This window comes from Sebastes umbrosus, chromosome 24 (genome assembly GCF_015220745.1).
Source record: "Sebastes umbrosus isolate fSebUmb1 chromosome 24, fSebUmb1.pri, whole genome shotgun sequence".
Classification (NCBI taxonomy): domain Eukaryota; kingdom Metazoa; phylum Chordata; class Actinopteri; order Perciformes; family Sebastidae; genus Sebastes; species Sebastes umbrosus.
In genome coordinates this window covers 4,640,966-4,662,795 of record NC_051292.1, presented here as the reverse complement: position 1 = coordinate 4,662,795, position 21,830 = coordinate 4,640,966, and the positions used below count along the sequence as shown (strand labels likewise).

At 44.0% G+C, this 21,830-nt stretch overlaps 2 protein-coding genes across 5 annotated transcripts in view; one reads left to right on the top strand and one right to left on the bottom strand.

The window, feature by feature from the left end:
- The window catches only part of gckr (glucokinase (hexokinase 4) regulator), a 22,486-nt gene extending 656 nt beyond the window's left edge, over positions 1-21,830 (bottom strand). Inside the window, exons 1-20 of one of the 4 annotated variants that reach the window (XM_037761705.1) lie at positions 21,704-21,830; positions 19,494-19,719; positions 7,477-7,626; positions 7,329-7,397; positions 7,181-7,249; positions 6,911-6,984; positions 6,692-6,758; positions 6,549-6,602; positions 6,344-6,438; positions 6,151-6,256; positions 5,950-6,068; positions 4,615-4,713; positions 4,145-4,242; positions 3,861-3,928; positions 2,400-2,496; positions 2,218-2,327; positions 2,063-2,140; positions 1,646-1,786; positions 1,334-1,468; positions 833-1,243 (exon numbers count right to left, since the gene is read on the bottom strand). In XM_037761705.1, the coding sequence (XP_037617633.1) occupies positions 1,115-1,243; positions 1,334-1,468; positions 1,646-1,786; positions 2,063-2,140; positions 2,218-2,327; positions 2,400-2,496; positions 3,861-3,928; positions 4,145-4,242; positions 4,615-4,713; positions 5,950-6,068; positions 6,151-6,256; positions 6,344-6,438; positions 6,549-6,602; positions 6,692-6,758; positions 6,911-6,984; positions 7,181-7,249; positions 7,329-7,397; positions 7,477-7,533 (1,665 nt within the window). In that variant the 5' untranslated portion in view covers positions 7,534-7,626; positions 19,494-19,719; positions 21,704-21,830 and the 3' untranslated portion in view covers positions 833-1,114. Of the gene's footprint in view, positions 1-83; positions 125-832; positions 1,244-1,333; positions 1,469-1,645; positions 1,787-2,062; positions 2,141-2,217; positions 2,328-2,399; positions 2,497-3,860; positions 3,929-4,144; positions 4,243-4,614; positions 4,714-5,949; positions 6,069-6,150; positions 6,257-6,343; positions 6,439-6,548; positions 6,603-6,691; positions 6,759-6,910; positions 6,985-7,180; positions 7,250-7,328; positions 7,398-7,476; positions 7,627-7,974; positions 9,239-19,493; positions 19,720-21,703 lie in introns of those variants that run through there. The other 3 variants (XM_037761706.1, XM_037761704.1, XM_037761703.1) reach the window with 3 other exon arrangements.
- On the top strand, positions 11,299-21,709 carry LOC119483521 (XK-related protein 6). The gene is made up of 4 exons (XM_037761708.1): positions 11,299-13,894; positions 19,475-19,671; positions 20,283-20,700; positions 21,015-21,709. Exons 1-4 carry the CDS (start codon positions 13,299-13,301, stop codon positions 21,517-21,519), a joined length of 1,716 nt encoding a protein of 571 aa, XP_037617636.1. The 5' UTR covers positions 11,299-13,298; the 3' UTR covers positions 21,520-21,709.

Sequence of the window (21,830 nt, the reverse complement as noted above, 5' to 3'; positions counted from 1 at the left end):
GCTCTCAAGATACACTCACGTCACGCTAATCCAGTACCTGTGTGTGTGTGTGTTGAGCCACAGAGGGATTGAGGTTGGCTTACATCACATGGACCGGTATGATAGAGCCTCTACCTGCAGAAAACTGTCACACAGGTTGAACATGTCAATGAAGCATCAAACATAATCCCAGTATCTATTATAGACTTCTTTTTTTTACATAATTCAGTTATGCAATATACTGTATTACATCAGGAAAGCATTTAATTAAATGTTCATCTTATACCTACATATTTCAAAACAGTGTCTCTTCTAAGAACAGTACAAATTGACAAGACATTTGCAGGTTTTTGAGAGCCTTGACTCAAGTCTGCCCCTTAGTGTTATAACATGGTGTTGCATTTAAAGGAGCCATATCATGTGTGCATACATTTGAGTATGTGGAGGGCCTACCATAGACTGTATATAAGAAGTGGACGTTGTCACCGGGACGTCACCCATTTGGTTTGTGGACTGTTGTTTTGAAGCCGAAAAGGTTATAATTAACTGTCATGAACTGAAAACACACTGTGAAAGGGTTAAAGTTAATCGACGAAAACATGGACAACTCCTAGTCAAAAACCAAGATGACGACGGCCAAAACGACAGTCCACAAACCAATTGGTGACATCACGGTGACTATGTCCACTTCTTATATACAGTCTATGGGTGTACCATATCTTTCTCGCCAGCCAATCAGAGCAGACTTGGCTTTTCCGGGAAGGGGGGTCTTAAAGAGACAGTCGCTAAAACGGAGCGTTTCAGACAGAGGGTGGATACAGATATATTCAGACAGACAGTATGAGATAAATAATGTTTTTTTTTTATCATTAAAGCATGTAAACTGTTCTAGTAGAAACCCCAAATACAAATATGAATTTGAAAATGAGCATGATATGTCTCCTTTAAGGCCTCCAGGTGCAGGTGAGAAAATCCAAACTGTCGCCATCTGATTTTGGCTTATAATGAATATTAGCTCATAATCAAAACAAGAACCAATAAACCTTTGACTCAACTTTGACTAATTACACTAAATATAGTAGAAATCAGTTAATTTGCTGACCCATCACCTCTCTCTCTGTAGAGGGGAAATTGATTAAATACATGAATGTAGTGACAGACAGGCCTCCACCGCCTCCCTTATGATTGGCTGTTGCTCCAAATGAGTCTCCGCCTCCGTGAGAGAGCGACCAGTCAGCAAACAGACCAAAGCCAGAGGGACCACCTACACACACAGATAATATACTGTAATATAGCCAGCCACCATCCATCCATACATCCCTCTAGGACTTTATGTACCGTGCTGCCTCCTCACCTTGGTGGTGTTTCTGGCAGTATGTGTGTGCGTGTTGACGTCAGAGGATGTGATGTCCACTGTCAGCTCGTCTACTCGGTAGACGGCCTTCAGGAGAGCTTCCTCACACTGGGACTCAGGACAACCAGACAGCTTCTGGAAGGAGAAGTGGACAGCTTCACTTAGTGTTTACTGTAAATCTACTGATTCTTCTGTCAGGGATTGATTGCTAATTTGTTGGGAATTTGCACCACTAAAGTACAATATCAACTGAGACATGTCCTGCATTATTATCTTGTGGCTCTGTCTTGTCTGTAAAAACCTTTTATATACCTGGAGTAAACGTGTGGCTCTGCAGTAGAGCTTGCTGTTGGTGACCTGCACGTCCATCATGTGGTTCTGGTAAATCTTTCCCTTTAAGACGTGAGCTCCGGTGCTCACGGCGTTCAGCAGCAGCTTAGTGGACAGCTCCCACTGCCGAGAGAGAGGCGGAATTGATTTTGTCTCTACATTTACATAAGCTAGACTGGAAGGAAACGATGCAAACATTTAAAAAAAAAAAAAAAGCTGTCATCTAAAATAAGACCTATAGAATACAAGAAAAACTGAAAATCAATAAAGGCTAAATTAGTTTTACAGAAAATGATCTGTTTAAAGGAGGGAGGGAGACACAGAAAAAGTAAATGAGGCAAAACAGTTATTTATCATGCTCCGATGAGTCACTGAATCAATGTGTGTGTGCTGCTGTACCATGGGTGGTAAGCTCCCTGAAGCAGGTGGTGGCCAAGTGATTTTTAGTGAGGATAAACACAGCTTATCGATGTCATCCTGCAAAAAAACAATGCAGACTTTATTAGATAGATAGATGGATTGATGGATGGATGGATGGATGGATAGATAGATACTTGTTGTGCAGCAGCTGCAGTGTCTCCATCAACCCGATGATAAACGGCGTGGAGGTTTGACATCTTCTCTCTCACTCTGCGCGCCAGCTTCGCCACTTCACTGACATCATCTGTGGAGAGAAACCGTCAAGACACACGAGTTGATTTGGACACAATCCAAATATTAAAAAAAGCTGTCTTACCAGAGTGTGTGTAGATAAGAAGAACGATATCCTGGTCGTTTAGGGAGGGCAGAACTAGATGCAAAAAATCCTCATGTGCGATGCAAAGGTCTGGACCCTAGAGAAAAGAAAACATGATATGTTCAAAAACCTCCTTAAAGTAATACACCATGTATTTTTGCAACATGCACAGTAGTTTTTTTGTGTAGTAGTTGTTACTTCCTGTGTTTAACTTTATCTTTGATTGTCGCTTCTTCAATCATGAATGTTTAAAGGAGACAAAAATAAGTGAATAAATAAATGACTCGATAAATAAATAAATATGTCATTAAATATAACAAAAATAATATAAAAAATAAAACCATTAATTAACTGATAAAATATGACATAAATTGCTCCGACCCCATGATACACGTTGAGTGACAGCCCCTTAATTTGCATAATGAGGCAGAAATGCATAAAGAAATGTATAAAGAAAAAAATACAGACATAAATAAGTTTTGGGAAATAAATAAGGGATGAAATGCAAAAGGAAAATCTTGCAGAAATAATATAATACATCAATTTAAAAATTAATATAAAATAAATAAAAAATGAATGCAAGAATAAATAAATTAATAAAAAAATAAATGAACAAATAAAAAGTAAATGCAAAAATAAATTAATAAATACATAAATAAATAAAAGGGAAAATGAAACAGAAGAGTAAATAAATATGGAATTAATACAAAAATAAATAAATAACGAAGCAAATTAAAACAAATATAAATGTATGTCACATTTTATCAATTAATTAATGGCTATATTTATTTTTAATATTATTTCTGCTACATTTAATGACACATTTATTTATCAAGTCATTTGTTCATTTATTCATTTATTTTTTTATTTTGGCAGGTTTCATCCTCCATATTAAACATGTTCAAGTAGAAACCCAAAATACAAGTATGAACCTCAAAAATTATTAAATATACTAAATACATTTATTCTCTACAAAGTGGATATGAATAGCAAATGCAAATTAAAAAAACAAAGCAAATTCAAGTAGTAGCCTTTGACTGAACGAAGACCACCCAGCAGTGTAATTAAAAAAACTGAAGCAGATTAACAGACTTAATATCCTTCTAGGTTTCATAAAGCAGGTACAGTAGGACGTATTTCATACTAATCCTGCTTCGGGTTAATCTACAAGTCAGACACAGCTGAGACAGATGTGTCATTACACGGTGCGAAATAAGAGCTAGATTTCATTTTAATTGGATTTGACTGGATTTCAGACATTTTAATACTTTGTAAGGCCGTGTGAGGATTTCTCAGACTTGTTTAATAAAAACCCAGGCGAGCCGGAACAGACACCTCCATGTTTGGAGTCAGCTGGTACTGACGGCACTACTGTGTCACATTCATTGTTCTTCGTTTGCAATAATTACTTCATTAATTCTATAATATTTAAATAGATGTTCATTGTTTCCCTTCACATACCAGTGGACCCTCATTGTTGCTCAACTCTCTGTATCCTCCACTGATGAAGCCCCGAACATCTTCGTAGTCTCAAACACACACACAGACAAAGGATATATGTCATGCAAATGTAACAGCAAATCTGGTTAAAATGCAAATCTGATCATTAACCACAGATTGTTCTAGTGTATTCACACCTTTATGCGTGATTTTTGCACAATGTAATCACCTAGAAAAAGTGTTAATTGAGGTGCAAATTAAGCCGTGCTGTTTTGCTGCTAATGAGAGCATCACGTTTGTCTCACCTGCGCCGAATGTGGGGACGCACTCGCTGGCGTCGATGAGGCCCAGGGTGGCCAGGGAGCCCCAGCCCAGGTAACACACACGCCCGCCACGCCGCAAACTAGAACACAGGAGCAGGTAGATCCAAATATGTCAAAACAACAAAGAGCTTTTGCATCTTTTTGTCTGTTTAATGAGAGAAGAGGCTCATATTGCATCTGTGTGGGCTGCCAGTATTGTAGATCAGAGTTTTCTCCACCGCTGGAGGCTTTAGAAACAGCTAATCCACCATGCAAAATGCCATTATTGTGGGTTTCAATGGAGAGAGTCAGATGCTTTTCCACCTTGAAACCACCAACAAATAAAATTCATTGATTTTTTTGTCTTTTTAGTCATTTTTATTTCAATGTTTGATGAGCCAGGATGCTGCTCTGTTTGCCTTGTTATCTAAAACTCAAGGTTACAGTGACAGGTGTAAAACAGGATGTTCCACCTCTGTCCAGCTGCTTCCAACAGAGCGCTTATCCCCTCCGTCTGAGCGTAAGTGATATCCAGAGTTTTCTTGTACGCTCTCATGTGCTGCAGAATGCCCCTGTTGGAAAGAAACACACTTTAGAGACATCTGCTACACATTCAGGTGTTTAGACAAATAGTCATGACGGTATTCAAATGTGCATGTTATAAACTACATAAAATGTTAATTTATTTCCATTAAATGTCCTTGCATGTACACCAACAATGACCTCTAGAGGTCAGCAATGCACAATGAAAATGCATTATAGACATATTAGCTTTGGTTTAGCATGAAATGAATGAAAAGCGTTCCTTACTACAATGTAAACTTATCCGCGGCAACAGTAACGTGGTGACGTAGTTTAAAGAGCGAAAAGACACACACGTGGCGGGCGGGAGGGGTCATCCAGGAGACCGTTGTTGTTGTCCCATGCGTCACGTTACAATCAGCTGTTCGTTCGTGTCCCTCATTCACAAGGTTCAGTGTCATTTTCACTGTACAGACATAGTAGTTTTGTGCCCAACCATGTAGTTCTTCCCTAAACCTAACTATAGTGGTTTCGATGCCAAAAATAAAATGACGCCAAGGGGTGGTATGTGACGAGTTCGGATGAGAACGTGTTGAAAATTACTGCTTTTGTCAATGGAGTCTAGTGGCTTTGGCGAGAGCATATTTAAGGGCTTCAGTTCCCAGTCGTAAATATAGACTGTATAGCTGTCTCATGGCAAGTAAAGTATTCTAAATTTAGAGTACACTTAAACTGATATTGATTCTTTTAGGTGTCTAAAATACATTTTGCTGCTGCCCCCATCCACAGCAGTACATTACTTTGCTCCCGTGCTGGTACTCCTGTCTGTTTCTCCAAACTGGAGGCGTGCCGACCGTCATCTACTGTAGATAATACACTGACTATGGATAAGTACCTCATACAACCCCACTTCAAAAACACCTGAACTATCCCTTTAACATTATCACTAATGGCGTGTATGTCTGATACATGTGACTGTACTGCGCTGACATTCCTAAATGTCACTACTAATGTGAAAAGCATGTCCAGGAGGCTTCATGCAGGTTTGTCAGGTGGCTGTTAGAGAGTATCGGCTGTCGACACAGAGAAGCACTTAGGAAGCTGCGTGTTGCACCTTTGGGAGCCGAGTTGGAGACTAGATGACCAATAGTGTTTTGTTATAATATTAGAGCCAGATGTTTGAATAAGTACATCAAGTACACCAATATATATTTATATATATATATATTATATATATGAAACTGCAGATGCAGCTCACTTAGCAAGCTCTTCAGTGTTCTGCTTACTTGTAAGTGATGGGTGTGTTTGTGAAGGTGGAGGCATGAGCAGCCGACAGGACGACCTCCAGGATAATCTTAGTGGCGCTGCCTCCTTTCATCCTGGAGGAGCCGCTGATAGCTTCTGGCTGAACACATTCAAACACAGAGTCACTGGACAAAGTACAGACACGCTGCTCTCTTGAGTCAAACGAGAGTAGAAGTACTTACCCCGACTGCTGGGTTGATGAGGAAGGCCTTTTGGCTTTTGGCGAGCTCCTGCATCTTTAGCGCCACACTGCGAAAAGTGAACGTGCAGCCTGGAATGGACTCATCCCTGACACAAAGTGGACATTTCATACAAAATTACCCCTAATTTTCCATTATTTTCTTGAAATATTAATGGAATAAGAGTGAAACACACCTGGCCTGATGTGTAGGATTGAAGCCAACCAGTACAGGAGTGAAGACCTCAGGGTGCTGCAGGCAGAAGTCCAGCTGACCTGCAACAAATGGAGCCTACGCAGCAAGAAATCACATGCACACAAACTAGCGTAAGTTAGCTGAAAGTTTGCAAACTTCCTGTCCAACACAATTCAGATTCTGGCCAATTACAGTCAGTGACTTACAGATAATCCACAGGAAATGCCGATGAACAAGACACGCTTCTTTCCCTCACAGACCTGCAGGACGGCAAAAACATGCATTGGTCAAATGTTAGAGTTCTGCACAAAAAAAAGTACCACATTTATACTCTGTCTGTGTCCCTGACCTTCTTCAGACTGAGCATGCCCTGTTTGGGGTCATCTTCAGGAGCTTCTTGGGAGGATAGCAGCGCTCTGAGGAAGATTATTTGATTTATAAACATATATAAAGCTGATGAAAAGCTGAATTCATTAGCCATAAAACACACCTAACATTAGCTAAAACATGTCAATATAAATACAGTGTTTCACAATGTAATGATGGTTATGTATAAACCTCAACATACCTGTCTCCTCCTGCTATGATGTAGGAATAAACTGAACTCTGGTTGAGCTCCCTCAGCGCTCTGTTGAAAGCTGACTAACAAAACACACAAACACAACACAGGATGTTTCTTCCAAAAAACAAATTAGATTTGATCAAATGATTTCATTAAGTGTCATTAAGCTAATATTACTGGCATGGTCTGGCTTGCTCTGTATTGCTTTATCACTTTGTTTGTTTCCTGTATTCCTGGTGTGCAGTTTGCTAAATCACATTTGAGAACAGCTTTTACCGAGATGAGGAAAGCCAGTCGACCAGAAGTCCCACAACCACTCAGTACAACCAGGCTGTCCTGAGGATCCTGTTAAAGAAACAGAAGACTTTAACAACATACATGACTGACCAACAGATATACAGACAGACAGACAGAGAGAAGATACCTTGAGAATGAGCTCCACCTTCTGAGCAACCTCCATCAATGTCTCCACCACTTGTTCACTCAAAAGCCTCTAAAAAGGACATAAAAAACAAAAATTCAGAATAAAGTTTTGTCATAAGCTACTCATTGTTTATGAAACACCTGTATACCTGGTAGGTGGCTCCTGTCTCTTCCTGAAACATCTGGGCGTCACAGGCCTGTAACATCCTCACAATACTATTGGCTGAAGCCCGGTCGATGTCACGCGTCAGGGGGTTGGACTTCTCTGAAACAGGAAGTGACGGCTCATAATCTGCGGACTGAGGAACATAAAATATAAATTTTAAGAATAATTCAATGCATGTGCTGCATTCAAACACTCTGTCCTACCAGCCAATCCAAAGATAATTAAATTAAATTAAATTAAATTAAATTAAATTAAATTAAATTAAATTATATTAAATTAAATTAAATTAAATTAAATTAAATTAAATTAAATTAAAATAAATTAAAATAAATTAAATTAAATTAAATTAAATTGAAACTACATATTAAAATACTTTCTTTCTCAGCAGTTGATTTCATTTTTGGGCCATATATTTTTTTGCTTTCTTGCTGAGCATTAGATAAGAAGATTGAAAAAATGCCAAACTATTCCTAAAACTTACCTCCCATTCACGCATAGCTGAGAGACTGCAAGTCCAGTCTGATCCCGCCATCGTGCATGAGTCTGTCCTTTTCTGTCAAAAGCAGTTTGTCACAACAAACGTCCCTCTGTGTGGCCCGTTTCCTTTTTGTCAGTGACGGGGATTTGAAATGAAAACCACGAAAGTGCTCGGCTCTATCTGTAGTGACAAAGTTCACTTAAGGACCTTTGAGACCGAGGAGTGAAAGGAAGTATGTGTCTCTCTGCCGCACACCAACACCAACACATGCCGGAGTCATTCTTGCAACTATTTTATGGGAAACAAGAGTGAAATATTGCTCCGTCATTCTCAAACAAACATTTATTGTAGAGTGTACAAAGGATCCAACTGATTCTCGGCAGTGAGAAAATATTTACACCCCAGCAGATTGTGGCGTCTAATACATTTCGTCGCTTTCCCAGTCAAACTGTTTGCTGCAGCGTGCCTCACTCCTCCAAACTCCCACTACTGTCTGTCATAACAAGGCGGCTAATTGCTGTCAGTGACACAGCGGCGGGGACATTTTTCTCATTCCCTCAACAAAGAAAAGACTAATATTATTTCTCCTCACACTCCTGTCTTCCACTCTCTCTTTTTTAACACGTAAAATGAATTTCATGTACGCTGTAAAGGTCTGAAACTGTGATGCATGTGTATTACTCATTACTGGCTCACGCTGATTATTAATATCAGACATCTGAAGCACAGTTTGGTGTTAACCTGTCTGAGTCAGTCCAACACCAGAGCTGTGCGTAGGGCTGTGTGGTAACTTAGTCAAAGCGAGGGTGAAGCGATACAGAAGTGTCATAAAGGATTTTAAAGATAAATGATCAACCAATATCAGTAAGATACATATAAGACCAAATAAACGGTCACAAACAGATGGTGAAGAGGCAGATGCAATGTATGTTTGCAGCAGAAAAATAGCCTTGCTGTACCAGCAGGTTAGACTGTTATCAGGCTATTAAATGGGCATTATCAGTGGTTATAAGCCTCATAGATATGGGTCAGTAGGGGCCTGCTACACCTACTTGTGGGGTTTTATCATTGATTCACATGGTTGACCACCGAAAGAAGGAATAAAAGAAGACGACAGTGATCTCTAGCGGCCGTAGTAACTATAACAGGAGTAAAAGCGGAAGTCAGGCGCTGTAGTAGAGATAGTGTGAAACGACAAAAGATGGCGAAGGCCAGAAACCAAGATGGTGACGACCAAAAACAAAGATGGTGACGACCAAAAACCAAGATTGTGACGGCCAAATACCAAGTTGGCGACAACCAAAAACCAAGATGGCAACGGCCAAATACCAAGATGGTGATGACCAAAAACCAAGATGACGACGGCCAAAAACCAAGAGAGAAAGCCGTCGTGGAAGATAACGCACATTTAATGAGCTGGTAACAGTTGAATCGGGTTCACAGCCGATTAGACTGTTGTCAGGCTATTAAATAGGCATTATCAGTCGCTATACGCACCATAGATGTGGGTCAATAGGGGCCTACTACACCCAATAGAAGGTTTTATCATCTATTCTTCAGGCTTCAGGGAGAGAAGAGGCAGCCATATGTTTGCAATCTGCAAAAATAATGAAGAAAAGAAAAACATGGAGGGAAAATTACTTTTGTAAACACATTTCCCATAGTGGAATTACTACTGGACCTGAATGCCTTTCCCAGACTCTATTTAGCTGTCAGGATTAGTCAGTGTCCTCTCCAGTTATCCTCCCTACTGAGCTCACATTATCTTCAACTGTGGGATCTCTACTGGGAGCCAAAGAAAGCTCCAGTTAACCTTGTGTTTTGGTTGTATTTGTTTTTCATTGTTAGTGCTTCCTCTCTCCTAATTTGTCTCTGATTGATGAAAAGCTGGAGCAGGATGCAGCAGGGTTTGTTAACAAACTGAAAGCCCTTACAAAGCTCTACATGTGCACATTTCCGCATATCCGTGGTGTTCTTATCTCGCTCTGTCCTCGCAGTCATTCACAGCCAGATTATAACTCTCATTCTGTGCCTCCCTGATTCCAATCATCTCAGAACAAGATCATTGTCCCATCTTTTGAGGTTTACTGCTGAGCTGCTGCCTATTTTTGTCTTGAACAGCACGACCAAATCATCAGCACACAGGAAGCATTTGATCTCAAGTCCTGCAGCGTTTTTGCTAATTCATGAAAATTAATTAAATCCTCTTTGGTCGCCTAGAAATGTCTTATTCAGCATTTGGTTGTACTTAGCTCCACCCTCTTGTGTCACTTATGATTGCAAAAAAACAAGATGTTGACAGCCAAATACCAAGATGCCGACGGACAAAAACCAAGATGCCGACGGCCAGAAACCAAGATGGTGATGACCAAAAACCAAGATGACGACGGCCAAATACCAAGATGCAACGGCTAAAAACCAAGATGGCGATGGCCAAAAACCAAGATGACAACGGCCAAAAACCAAGATGGTGACGGCTAAAAACCAAGATGGTGATGACCAAAAACCAAGATGACGACGACCAAAAACCAAGATGACGATGACCAAATACCAAGATGGCGATGGCCAAAAACCAAGATGACAACGACCAAAAACCAAGATGACGATGACCAAATACCAAGATGGCGATGGCCAAAAACCAAGATGACAACGGCCAAAAACCAAGATGACGATGACCAAATACCAAGATGACGACGACCAAATACCAAGATGACGACGACCAAAAACCAAGATGACGATGACCAAATACCAAGATGACGACGACCAAATACCAAGATGACGACGACCAAAAACCAAGATGACGATGACCAAATACCAAGATGACGACGACCAAATACCAAGATGACGACGACCAAAAACCAAGATGGTGACGGCCAAAAACCAAGATGACGATGACCAAAAACCAAGATGACGACGACCAAATACCAAGATGGCGATGGCCAAAAACCAAGATGACAACGGCCAAAAACCAAGATGGTGACGGCTAAAAACCAAGATGGTGATGACCAAAAACCAAGATGACGATGACCAAATACCAAGATGGCGATGGCCAAAAACCAAGACGATGATGACCAAAAACCAAGATGACGACGACCAAATACCAAGATGGCGATGGCCAAAAACCAAGATGGTGATGACCAAAAACCAAGATGACGACGGCCAAATACCAAGATAGCGACAACCAAAAACCAAGATGACGACGGCCAAAAACCAAGATGGTGATGACCGAAAACAAAGATGACGACGACCAAATACCAAGATGGCGATGGCCAAAATGCCGAACTCAAGACTTTAAAACGGCAGTCCAATCAGAGAAGACTGTGCTTTTTGGGAGGGGGTTCTTAAAGAGACAGGCGCTAAATCTGCGTAGTTCTGATTTTGGCTTATAATGAATATTAGCTCATAAATAAATGCCATAATTGTTCATTATTTGTATTAATTCATAGGTTTTCCTTCCAATACTGTTTAGCAAGAGCTTTATTTGTGCAACAAAACAGGAGAAAAGTTTGAATCTATTTGGATTTGGTGTAATTAGCCTTAAGTCCAAGTGTCAGTGGGGGGTTAAAGACCCACACTATGAGCTGTAGCTGAATAACTCCAGTGTTGATGTCACTCATTGTCTCTTTGCTCATACACAACCATCGACTCCCTCTCCCCTGTCCTTCAGCCACGCACGGCCACGGTCGTCATGACAACAGGGGAGGCTAATCTCCAGTGGACAGAGAAGGGAGAGAAAGTGCAAGTGCTTTGCAAGGGAAAAAAAAGAAACGTGCTTCCGAGAGCGTGTGCTGATGGAGATATGCAGCGCGTGCTTGCATATTTCTGCACGTGTTTGCACTTCAATTTCCACGACATGTCTGATTGCATTTTTTTATAAGAGGAGTCACTGAATGGCAGAATACTTCTATATGATAAAAACATCTCTTTCTACATTCTGCTCCATCCCTCCTCCAACCTTTGAATGCATCACTCTTTCATTTTTCCTCCTCCTCCTGCTGACCTTCATCATCCACCTTATTTACTCATTTCCTTCCCCCGACTCCTACACTATCTCCTCGTCTCTTTGTGACTCATCCCTCCAAAAAAAGAGTCTTTTTCCCCTCTTCTGTCTCTGACACACCCTTTTCTTCCCTGACAATCTTTTCATCCCTTACAGCAGCCTGAATCATCTTTTCTCACATCCCTCCTCTAATTCCTAAATCCATCCCTCTCTCTCTCTCTCTCTCTCTCTAGTCTGCTTTCTAACTCCCTTACAGTGTCCATCCCAGTTTCTCCCATTCCTATAAATCCTCCCCTCTCCATCTCCCTAGCAGAGATCACACACACACTGCAACACACACATATGTTATGGATGATTAGGCTGGCAGAGCTACATGGCAGTCAGCCCACTGGAGGGAATGATGGAGAGGTGAATGTCAGATGGTGGGAATCTCATTTTTCCTCCCTGTCTTATAGGAGCAGTTGAAAACCATCACCCTGCTCCTCCTATATACAAGGTATATTGCAAGACCCCTTATATATATATACATATGAATGCACGTGTGCATGCCCACATGCAGATGTTGAGTCAGCCCACTGGAGGGAATGATGGAGGGATGGATGTCAGACGGTGGGAATCTCATTTTTCCTCCCTCTTATAGGAGCATTGGAAAAACCATCACCCTGCTCCTCCTATACAGGGTATATTGCAAGACCCCTTATATATATATATGAATGCACGTGCGCGTGCGCATGCCCGCGTGCAGATGTTGAGGTTGTTCTCCAGTAGAGGGCGGAGTGAGAGGAGAGAGGGGAAAGTGAGGAGTGGGGAAGCAGAGGAGCTGCAGAGAGAGAGAGAGCTGGAGCTGCAGAGAGGAGCTGGAGCTGCGGAGAGGAGCGGATAGAGGCTGCAGCGGACGCCGGATACCTGCAGCTGGAGAGCGGGCACGAAGAGAGGGATGAGTCGGTGGTCCTCCCGGTTCTCTTTGCAGGAATAGTTTGAGAGTCCGGTGCAAGGTGCATGGTGCATGGTGCACGCCCACACACACACACACACACACACACGTCTTAAAGAACAGCAAGGAGGAGATGCATTACGTCATAGCATCCCGTCGCCCTAGATGACCGCGCGCGGTGCATTGCCGGGATGATGCAGGGCTGCAGCTGCTGGACCAGAACGGGAACCGGAGGAGAAGGAGGAGAAGAAGGAGAGCAGCCGGTGCCGTCGCTCTGATGGCGACACAAGAGACACAGCAGCAGCAAGGGGACAGCAGCAGCAGGTATCTGGGAAGTGACGTGGCACGGTGCGGTTGTCGTGCGTTTCGCAGGAGGGCTGCAGGAAGGGAGACATGGCTGCACAGTCGGACGGCTGCAAAGCTGGATACGGCAGCTACGGAGGAGGAGGTGGAGGGTTTGCACAGCTGTACGACGTCGACGCAGAGGAACCGCTGGATTCTGCAGCCATCCACATCTGTCAGTGCTGCCGCTCCTCCGCCTGCTACTGGGGCTGCCGCTCCGCCTGCCTCGGATCCCTGTCCCAGCCCACCGGACCAGGAGGAGGTCTCGGTATCCGGGAGACTCACTGCCCGCCCCGGGAGCAGCTGTGGCTGGACTGCCTCTGGATCATCCTCGCCCTCCTCGTCTTCTTCTGGGACGTCGGCACGGATCTGTGCCTGGCGCTGGACTACTACCAGAGGCAGGACTACCTCTGGTTCGGCCTCACTCTCTTCTTCGTGCTGGTCCCGTCTGTTCTGGTGCAGATACTGAGCTTCCGATGGTTCGTGCAGGACTACACCGGAGGGGGGCTCGGGGAGGTGGAGGGGCTGACCAAGAGGGGTGCAGTGGCTCTGGGGTGTCTGTACCCCGGCAGGGACCGCCTGCAGCTGGCCTCCATCTGGCTGTGGCAGGCCATCATACACATCCTGCAGCTGGGGCAAGTGTGGAGGTAAGAGGGGATGCACAAACAACAATGATCCTAACCTTCATCTCACACACACTCTCTTCATGCGTAATGGGTAGAGTGGCACACACACTCTCTTCATGCGTAATGGGTAGAGTGGCACACACACTCTCTTCATGCGTAATGGGTAGAGTGGCACACACACTCTCTTCATGCGTAATGGGTAGAGTGGCACATGTGCGTAATGGGTAGAGTGGCACACTCTTCATGCGTAATGGGTAGAGTGGCACACTCTTCATGCGTAATGGGTAGAGTGACACGTGCATAATGAGTAGAGTGGCACATGTGCATAATGAGTAGAGTGGCACACACACACACACACTCTTCATGTGTAATCGGTAGAGTGGCACACACACGCTTCATGTGCGTAATGGGTAGAGTGGCACACACACACTCTTCATGTGTAATCGGTAGAGTGGCACACACACACGCTTCATGTGCGTAATGGGTAGAGTGGCACACACACACGCTTCATGTGCGTAATGGGTAGAGTGGCACACACACACTCTTCATGTGTAATCGGTAGAGTGGCACACACACACGCTTCATGTGCGTAATGGGTAGAGTGGCACACACACACTCTTCATGTGCGTAATGGGTAGCGTGTGAGTGGCGTGTCTACTCGATGAAGCTAGAAGAAAAGCAAAGCTTGCTTCACTCTGACAGGGAGGAGAGGATGAAGAAGAGGAGGAGGAGGACAGGGAAATGCTCTCTGTGACCCCCCTCCAGCACTCCAGTTACTATCTGGGGATGACAGACAGATAGACTATTAGGAGAGACAGCCAGAGAGACAAGTGATGCCACTTTATCACAGAGTGTAACTTTTCTTTTTTGGGGGTTATGAAAACAACTCATACTGTACAAAAAGAGCAGAATTTATAGCTGTAACTATCCACTAATAAGCCTACTATAATGCATTTTCAGCACCATGGACAGCGTCTCAGCCAGGCGTCCATCACTTTGAGTTGTGTGTGTGCACGTTTGGTGTGGGCTCATGCATGTGTGTGTGTGTGTGAGACCAGTGGAAAAACGGTGTCACGGCCCTTCCCATGAGTGTCAGCATGCATGGAGAGTACAAAGAGGGAAAGCATCTGCGTTTCTGGCAACACATTTCCCCCTCACTCTCTCTCTCTCTCAATCTCTCTCTGTTTCACACACACACACACAGTTGGACAAGGGTAGGTGATAATTGTAGTGATAAAAGCACTGGCGGGAAAAAAACAGACACACACAGGGACCCTTTCTGCTCTTACACACACATCTTTCTATTGCAACTGTGCTGCTTATTTCACATATTTGTGTTTAGCGTTGACAGAAGTAGTAGTAGTAGTAGTTGCAGGAGTGTGCTAGCGTGCCTTCTAGTCCTCCATGCAAGGATGCTCTCATTCCCTCTCTCTCTCTCCACTTGCCTCCAGGGAGAGTAGAGTGATGTGCGTGCGTGTTCGTTGTTGCACCCTGCTGAGCAACTCCTCTCTGCTTCGGCCCCTCTGTGGTTGTAGGGTTAGTAGTAGTAGTAGTTTGCCTCCTAGCCCTCTATGCAAGGATAGGCTGTATTAGAAAACTGCATACTATACTAGTAGTATGTACTGATTTGGCCAAAATGTAGCATGCAGTATGCGAACAACAGCAAAATCTCCAGTATGCATCGGACCAGTCTACCTTGCCTACTTTATCCCACAATGCAAAGCGTTAGACTGCTACAGGCTACGGTTACAACAACAACAGCAGCCAAAAATTGCTCGTTTTTATACATTTTTCGTAGCTATTTCATCACTAAATTCACTTTGAGGCGAGAAATCAACAGCGTAGATTTTGAATGTTTACAGTTTTACGATATAAGATGGCGAATCGAACATTTGCAGAGTTTAGAAGCTCCACAAACTGTCGTGACAGCTAGATAGCGCCTGCTGGGGTCGCTACCTCACCTCGCCAGCAAGCCGGGCGGTCACGCTCACAGACCGCTATGAGCTGGATTGAGCTCTCTCTACAGACCGGTCTCGTAGACAAGAGGCTTTTATTTCCTTGTTGACGGCAAGGCCTATAGAAAGGAGGCTGGGTTACGCGTCATCAACGTGTCATATCGCCGAAATTGAGCCACGACCGCAGCTTTAGTTACACTGTGCATGTGTTAAACCCCAAACCCCAAGACCTATGTCCGCCTGTGACCCAGCCTCCTTTCCATAGGCCTTGGTTGACGGATAGTTTGTTTAAATATCACAACACAAATGTCCATTATAAATGAACAGGAACATGTGTTTATCTGCCTTTTTTGGAGTTGAAAAGCTCCACAATTGATTGTAAATACATTGCTTTAACCGTTGCATACTGCATACTACTCAGGAACGGAATATGCAGTATGTACTGTACACTGCATACTGCGTTTGTCAGTAGTATATAGTAAGAGAGAGGGGTGGTTAGACCCACCCCTCTCTCCAAGAAGACTCCTTAATGGTGTCCACTTGCCTCCAGGGAGAGTAGAGTGATGCACTTGTTCGTGGTTGCACCCTGCTGTGCGACTCAGCTCCTCTACTTCGACCCCTCCGTGGTTTTAGGGTTCAAAAATCAACCATCACATGCACACTCAAACGCCTCATCTACCTCCATGCACCCCACCCAGTAATCACCCCCTCAACCCTGCAGATTGGACTCTCCCAACGTGGAGGAAGTGAGAGAAGGAGGAAGAAGGAGAAGAAGGGGAGGGAGTGGGGATGTTTGTGGCTGAGGAAATGGTACGGCCTGATTGAGACAGATCGCTTAGAGATGGAGAGGCTGTGGAGAGGTGGAGTAGGAGAAGGAGGGATGGGGGAGGAGGTTGCACATACACAATGGGTAAACGGGGGGGAGGGGAAAAGAAAAGAGAGCGAGAGGAGGAGTGAGAGTGAAGGGGTGGAAGATCTACTGTATTCGGCACATATGGTTTGAAAGCACATCCCTCCATGTTAAGGCATTAAGTGGTTGTCAGGGTCGCCTGCTACGCTGCACAGTAATCCTTAACCTGAACCTAAATACCGGGACTTCCTGTTTACAGATATCTTTTTTTTAAAGAAAGCAAAACAAATGATGCTGGTTATTTATCCTTCATTGTTCTTGAGTCAAGGACAAACAACGTTTTCATGGTAATTAGGTGATAATCTGCTCTCTGTTACTGGATTCAGGTGAAGAAGAACCTTATCTTTTAAGTCTTGTTTTGATGCAAAGACGTGCAGGTGTGTAGCACAACATGGGAGTAAAGCAGTGCTCTGTTTGTTTAAACGTGAAAGTGCATTACAGTCTATGAATAATCGTGATAAATAATTGAGATTATCATTTTGGCCATAATTGTGCAGCCCTACTTGGTCCGTGCGGGGACTTGAACCGGCGACCCTCCATGTCCCTATGGACTGAGCTTAAAGGGGGCATAATAATCATGAAAAACTCCCTTTTTCAGTGCTTGTTCACATCCATCTGGGTATCTGGAGTGTCAACCAACCCACAAACTGTGACATAAGACAACCCAGTCAGTGTTTGTGGGCTGCCTAGATCAGAAAACATGGATGTGGCTCCTCTTCCTATGTCACCTGCAGGCTCGATTTCTTGTCCTATAGTCCTCCAAAGTGCGGTGCCGAAGCTGGGGTGTAGTAAAAGTCAGGGTGTTCCACCAATTTGGCTCTACTAGGTCACTTCCCCCTGTGTCAGATCATCAGGGTTTCCCTCCGAGTGGACGTATCTCCAGGTCTCCTGATTTCAGCAACCCGGGTCCAGACAAAAGAGTCTGATCTGAGCCCCAGTCACTGCTGCGCTCCAACCTGTGCATTGAGTGGTGCCTTATAGGTGCCGCCCTTGACCTTTCAATCAGGAAAGCAAGGTGAACGTTGCCATGAGAGTCCTCTGTGTGCAGACGGGCAGCTCCATATGCTTGTTGGGAGGCGTTCCAAAAGATAGGAACCATCAGTGAGATAGGACTATCTGTGGCAAGTTTGAGAGCTCCTAAACCCAAGTCTTCCAAGTCTTGATGAGTTCTCTCCTCCTGCCACGAGATCATCAATTAGCCAGAAGCGCTCCCACGATCGACAGCCCTCGTGCCCGTTCTTCTGCATTAAGCCAGACTGTCCAACATATGAGTGCATACAAGCACATGTCGGCATTTTTCCTATATACGGTGCATTATTTATGTTTTGCGAATTAAGCTCGGTATGTTTCAATCCAGATGGCGGTAATAGACGTACACGCAGAGTCATGCATAATGTAGGAGCGCATACACACACGCGATGACACCCGTATAGTAGTAACGCACAGGCAGGGAATTTGCATAGATTCGCACATACACATACGTACATGCACCCACACATACACACATATATATATATATATATATACACACAGTCTGTGAGTGCCCTCAGGCAGTTTAATTGAAATCACTGCCTACATCCCACCCACATGTACTGTAGTTTCCCACATCTAGAAATCCAGTCACTATGTACAGTATGGATCTTGTCATCGCTGTTTGTTCATAAAGAGGTTCTATCAACGATCAGACTGTAATGAAACATAATTATGGTACACGTTCAGCAGGGCTATAGGTCACTGGAGTGTTGTTTTCACACGATCTTTCTGATATTTCATTGTTTGTTAATCCATCTCTGATCCATTTGGGCTTCAACTATTGACTATTTCCATCATTGACTAATGAATAATGATTGTTTTCCTGTAAATAATGAAAATAGCCCCTATCATTTATCATTTAACATCTTCAAATTGCTTTTTTTATCCAACTAATATACCAAACCAAAAGATATTCAGGTTACTCTCAACTATTATGAGGAAAAGCAAATGTTTGGCAAAGAGCTGCAACGATTAATTGACAATCGATCTGATAATCTGACTTGTAACTTCACACCAGGTTAGCCCTCAAGAAAATCATATTTGCATGTTTAACTGCCACCGAGAGGACCATAATACACTCGTGGTACTCCCCTGCGCCTCCATCGATAAAAGAATGGTTAAATCATTTAGGGTTATTGCTCCCATAGAAAGATCATTAGCTGTAATTCATAAAGTGCAGGTGTCCTCTGTAGAGGCATGAACGGGATATCCTCACTGTTTCTCTTTCGAATATCTAGTGTAGATTTTTTAAATTTTATTTTTATATAATTGTATTCTTTTATTTTTATTTTGAATATTATTTATTTATAATTTTAATTTTATTTTTATTCTTTTATTTTTACTTTGAAAGTTATTTATTTTTATTTTTTTATGTTATTTTTATATGATTTTTATTCTTTTATTTTTACTGAGTTTTATTTATTTTTATTTTCTTAATGTTATTTTTGTATATCATTTTTATTCTTTTATTTTTATTTTGAAAGTTATTTAGTTTAATTTTTTTATATTATTTTTATATGATTTTTATTCTTTTATTTTTTATTGTGAATGTTATTTATTTATATTATCAGATTATTATTTTATCAAGGATTAATGATAATAGTAGTATCAGTGAACGTCTTAGTTACAAGCAGGCAGAACACAATTAGTGAGAAAGAAAAGTATTATTATTAATAAGCGATTTAACCTCTGACCCCTCGGCAGGTACATCAGGACGCTGTACCTGGGCATCATGTCGCGGCGGCAGAAGGAGCACCAGCGGCGCTGGTACTGGGCCATGATGTTCGAGTACGCAGACGTCAACATGCTACGGCTGCTGGAGACCTTCCTGGAGTCGGCGCCTCAGCTGGTCCTGCAGCTCTGCATCATGATCCAGGAGAACCGGGCCGAGACGCTGCAGTGTAGGTGGAAACCAGGGAAACCGCATCTACATGAACGCCACCGACTTCCTGCCACATCTACAAAAAACATAACGGCGTGTTTTCATGTAGCCCACAAAGCACATACAAATCAACAGCTGCACAAACAGTAATTAGCAATTTGCACACATCATGCTCAGTAATTTGTGGCTGCAGATGGTGCTGCGCTTGGATTTTTTTTTTGTTCAGGTAGTGCGAGAAAGAAAAGGTGTCCGGTCCGGGGGAGGTGCTAGCCATCAGCCTCCTCTTCTTTATTCATCCGTGAAATGCATCATCTGGGCGGCCACCCACTGGTGTTATTCATCCCTATCACTCTGGAGTTTAGGGACACCTTCTCCTTCAATGCAAATATGTGACTAGTACAGGGGGGTGGATGCACACAGCAGCTGGGACATTAAAAATAACTTTATATTTCAGACTCATGCCATTAAGCGTCATTACCAAATGCTTCTGTCGTGTCACAGGCTGCTTCTTATTTAAGGATGTGCTCACATTGTTACACATAACACCCCCACTGACTCATAATTGTACTTTTTTGTTTCACGAATCATGAAGCCTCCACTTTGTTCTGATTGATTCACCCTCCTCTGTAGGCATCTCCTCCCTGGGCTCGCTGTTGTCTCTCGCCTGGGTTCTGGCCTCCTACCACAAGCTGCTGCGAGACTCCCGCGACGACCAGCGCAGCATGAGCTACCGCGGGGCGCTGCTGCACCTCTTCTGGCGCCTCTTCACCATCTCGTCCCGCGTCCTCTCGCTCGCCCTCTTCGCCTCCCTCTTCCACATCTACTTCGGCATCTTCGTGGTGGTCCACTGGTGCGCCATGGCCTTCTGGGTGGTGCACGGGGGCACCGACTTCTGCATGTCCAAGTGGGAGGAGGTGCTGTTCAACATGGTGGTCGGCATCGTCTACATCTTCTGCTGGTTTAACGTGAAGGAGGGACGGACGCGGTACAGGATGGTGACGTACTACATCGTGGTGTTGGCCGAGAACACCATCCTCACCGGGCTGTGGTGAGTCACACCAACATTTGCATTTCATTTTCTTGAGGTCAGAGGTCAAGGCACTTTGAAAATGCCATGGCAGTTTTTCCTCGCCAAAATGTAGTGTAAGTTTGGAGCGTTATTTAACCTCCTTCCTTACAAGCTAGTATGACATGGTTGGTACCGATGGATTCATCAGGTTTTGTAGTTTCACATGATATCAGTATCTTTACTCTAGCTTGAAAACGGAGCCCATTACAACCTCTGTAAATCTGTCGCGTTAACTTTGACAGCCCTTGTTCAGACACATGATTTGAACCTCCTGTGTCGCCACCATCCCGCAGGTACGCCTACAGGGACCCGGTGCTGACCGACTCCTACGCCGTCCCAGCGCTGTGCGGCGTCTACCTGACGTTCGCCGGCGGCGTCCTGGTCATGCTGCTGTACTACGGCTTCCTGCACCCGGCCACCGCCCACCTCCAGCCGAGCCCCGCCTCATCCTGCTGCGCCCAGCTGCTCTGGGGCCTCCCGCTCCCGCCGTCGGCCCCGCCCAGCGCCCCGCCCACCCCGGCACACATGACCAAGTCGGAGACGGAAGAGGATGTGGCCGAGTCGTGTCTCCCCGTCTTCCAGGTGAGGTCGGCGCCCATCACCTCCAAGCCCGAGGGCCCGCTCATAAAGATCGACATGCCCAGGAAACGCTACCCGGCGTGGGACGCCCACTACGTAGACAGGCGCCTGCGGAGGACTATAAACATCCTGCAGTACATAACGCCGGCCGCCGTGGGCATCCGCTACCGTGACGGACCCCTACTGTATGAACTGTTGCAGTACGAGTCCTCACTCTGACACAGAAACACACACATAAGCACATAAAAAGACATGTACGTATACATGGATGTTCAGATTTAGAGAAACACACTCTCACATGCACAACTTGATGTAAGCACACAGACACAAAAGCAATCTGTCACACTTTTACGCGCACACACACACACATGCACACACACGCACATTCCTTGCGGGCACCAACCTGCGAGTCCCATGGCCATGACTCAACAAGCTGCTTCAGCGCGAGTCCATCTCTTTCTCCGCTTATCCTTCTCTATTTCCAACTCCTCTGATCGCTCTTCATCTGTTCTCATTGATTTTAATATCAC

Excerpts from the sequence above, each read along its gene's own strand:
- LOC119483521 (XM_037761708.1), top strand. The coding sequence starts at position 13,299 with ATGGCTGCACAGTCGGACGGCTGCAAAGCTGGATACGGCAGCTACGGA. Across the intron at positions 13,895-19,474 it reads CAGCTGGGGCAAGTGTGGAG|GTACATCAGGACGCTGTACC; the intron begins GTAAGAGGGGAT and ends ACCCCTCGGCAG. Across the intron at positions 19,672-20,282 it reads CCGGGCCGAGACGCTGCAGT|GCATCTCCTCCCTGGGCTCG; the intron begins GTAGGTGGAAAC and ends CCTCCTCTGTAG.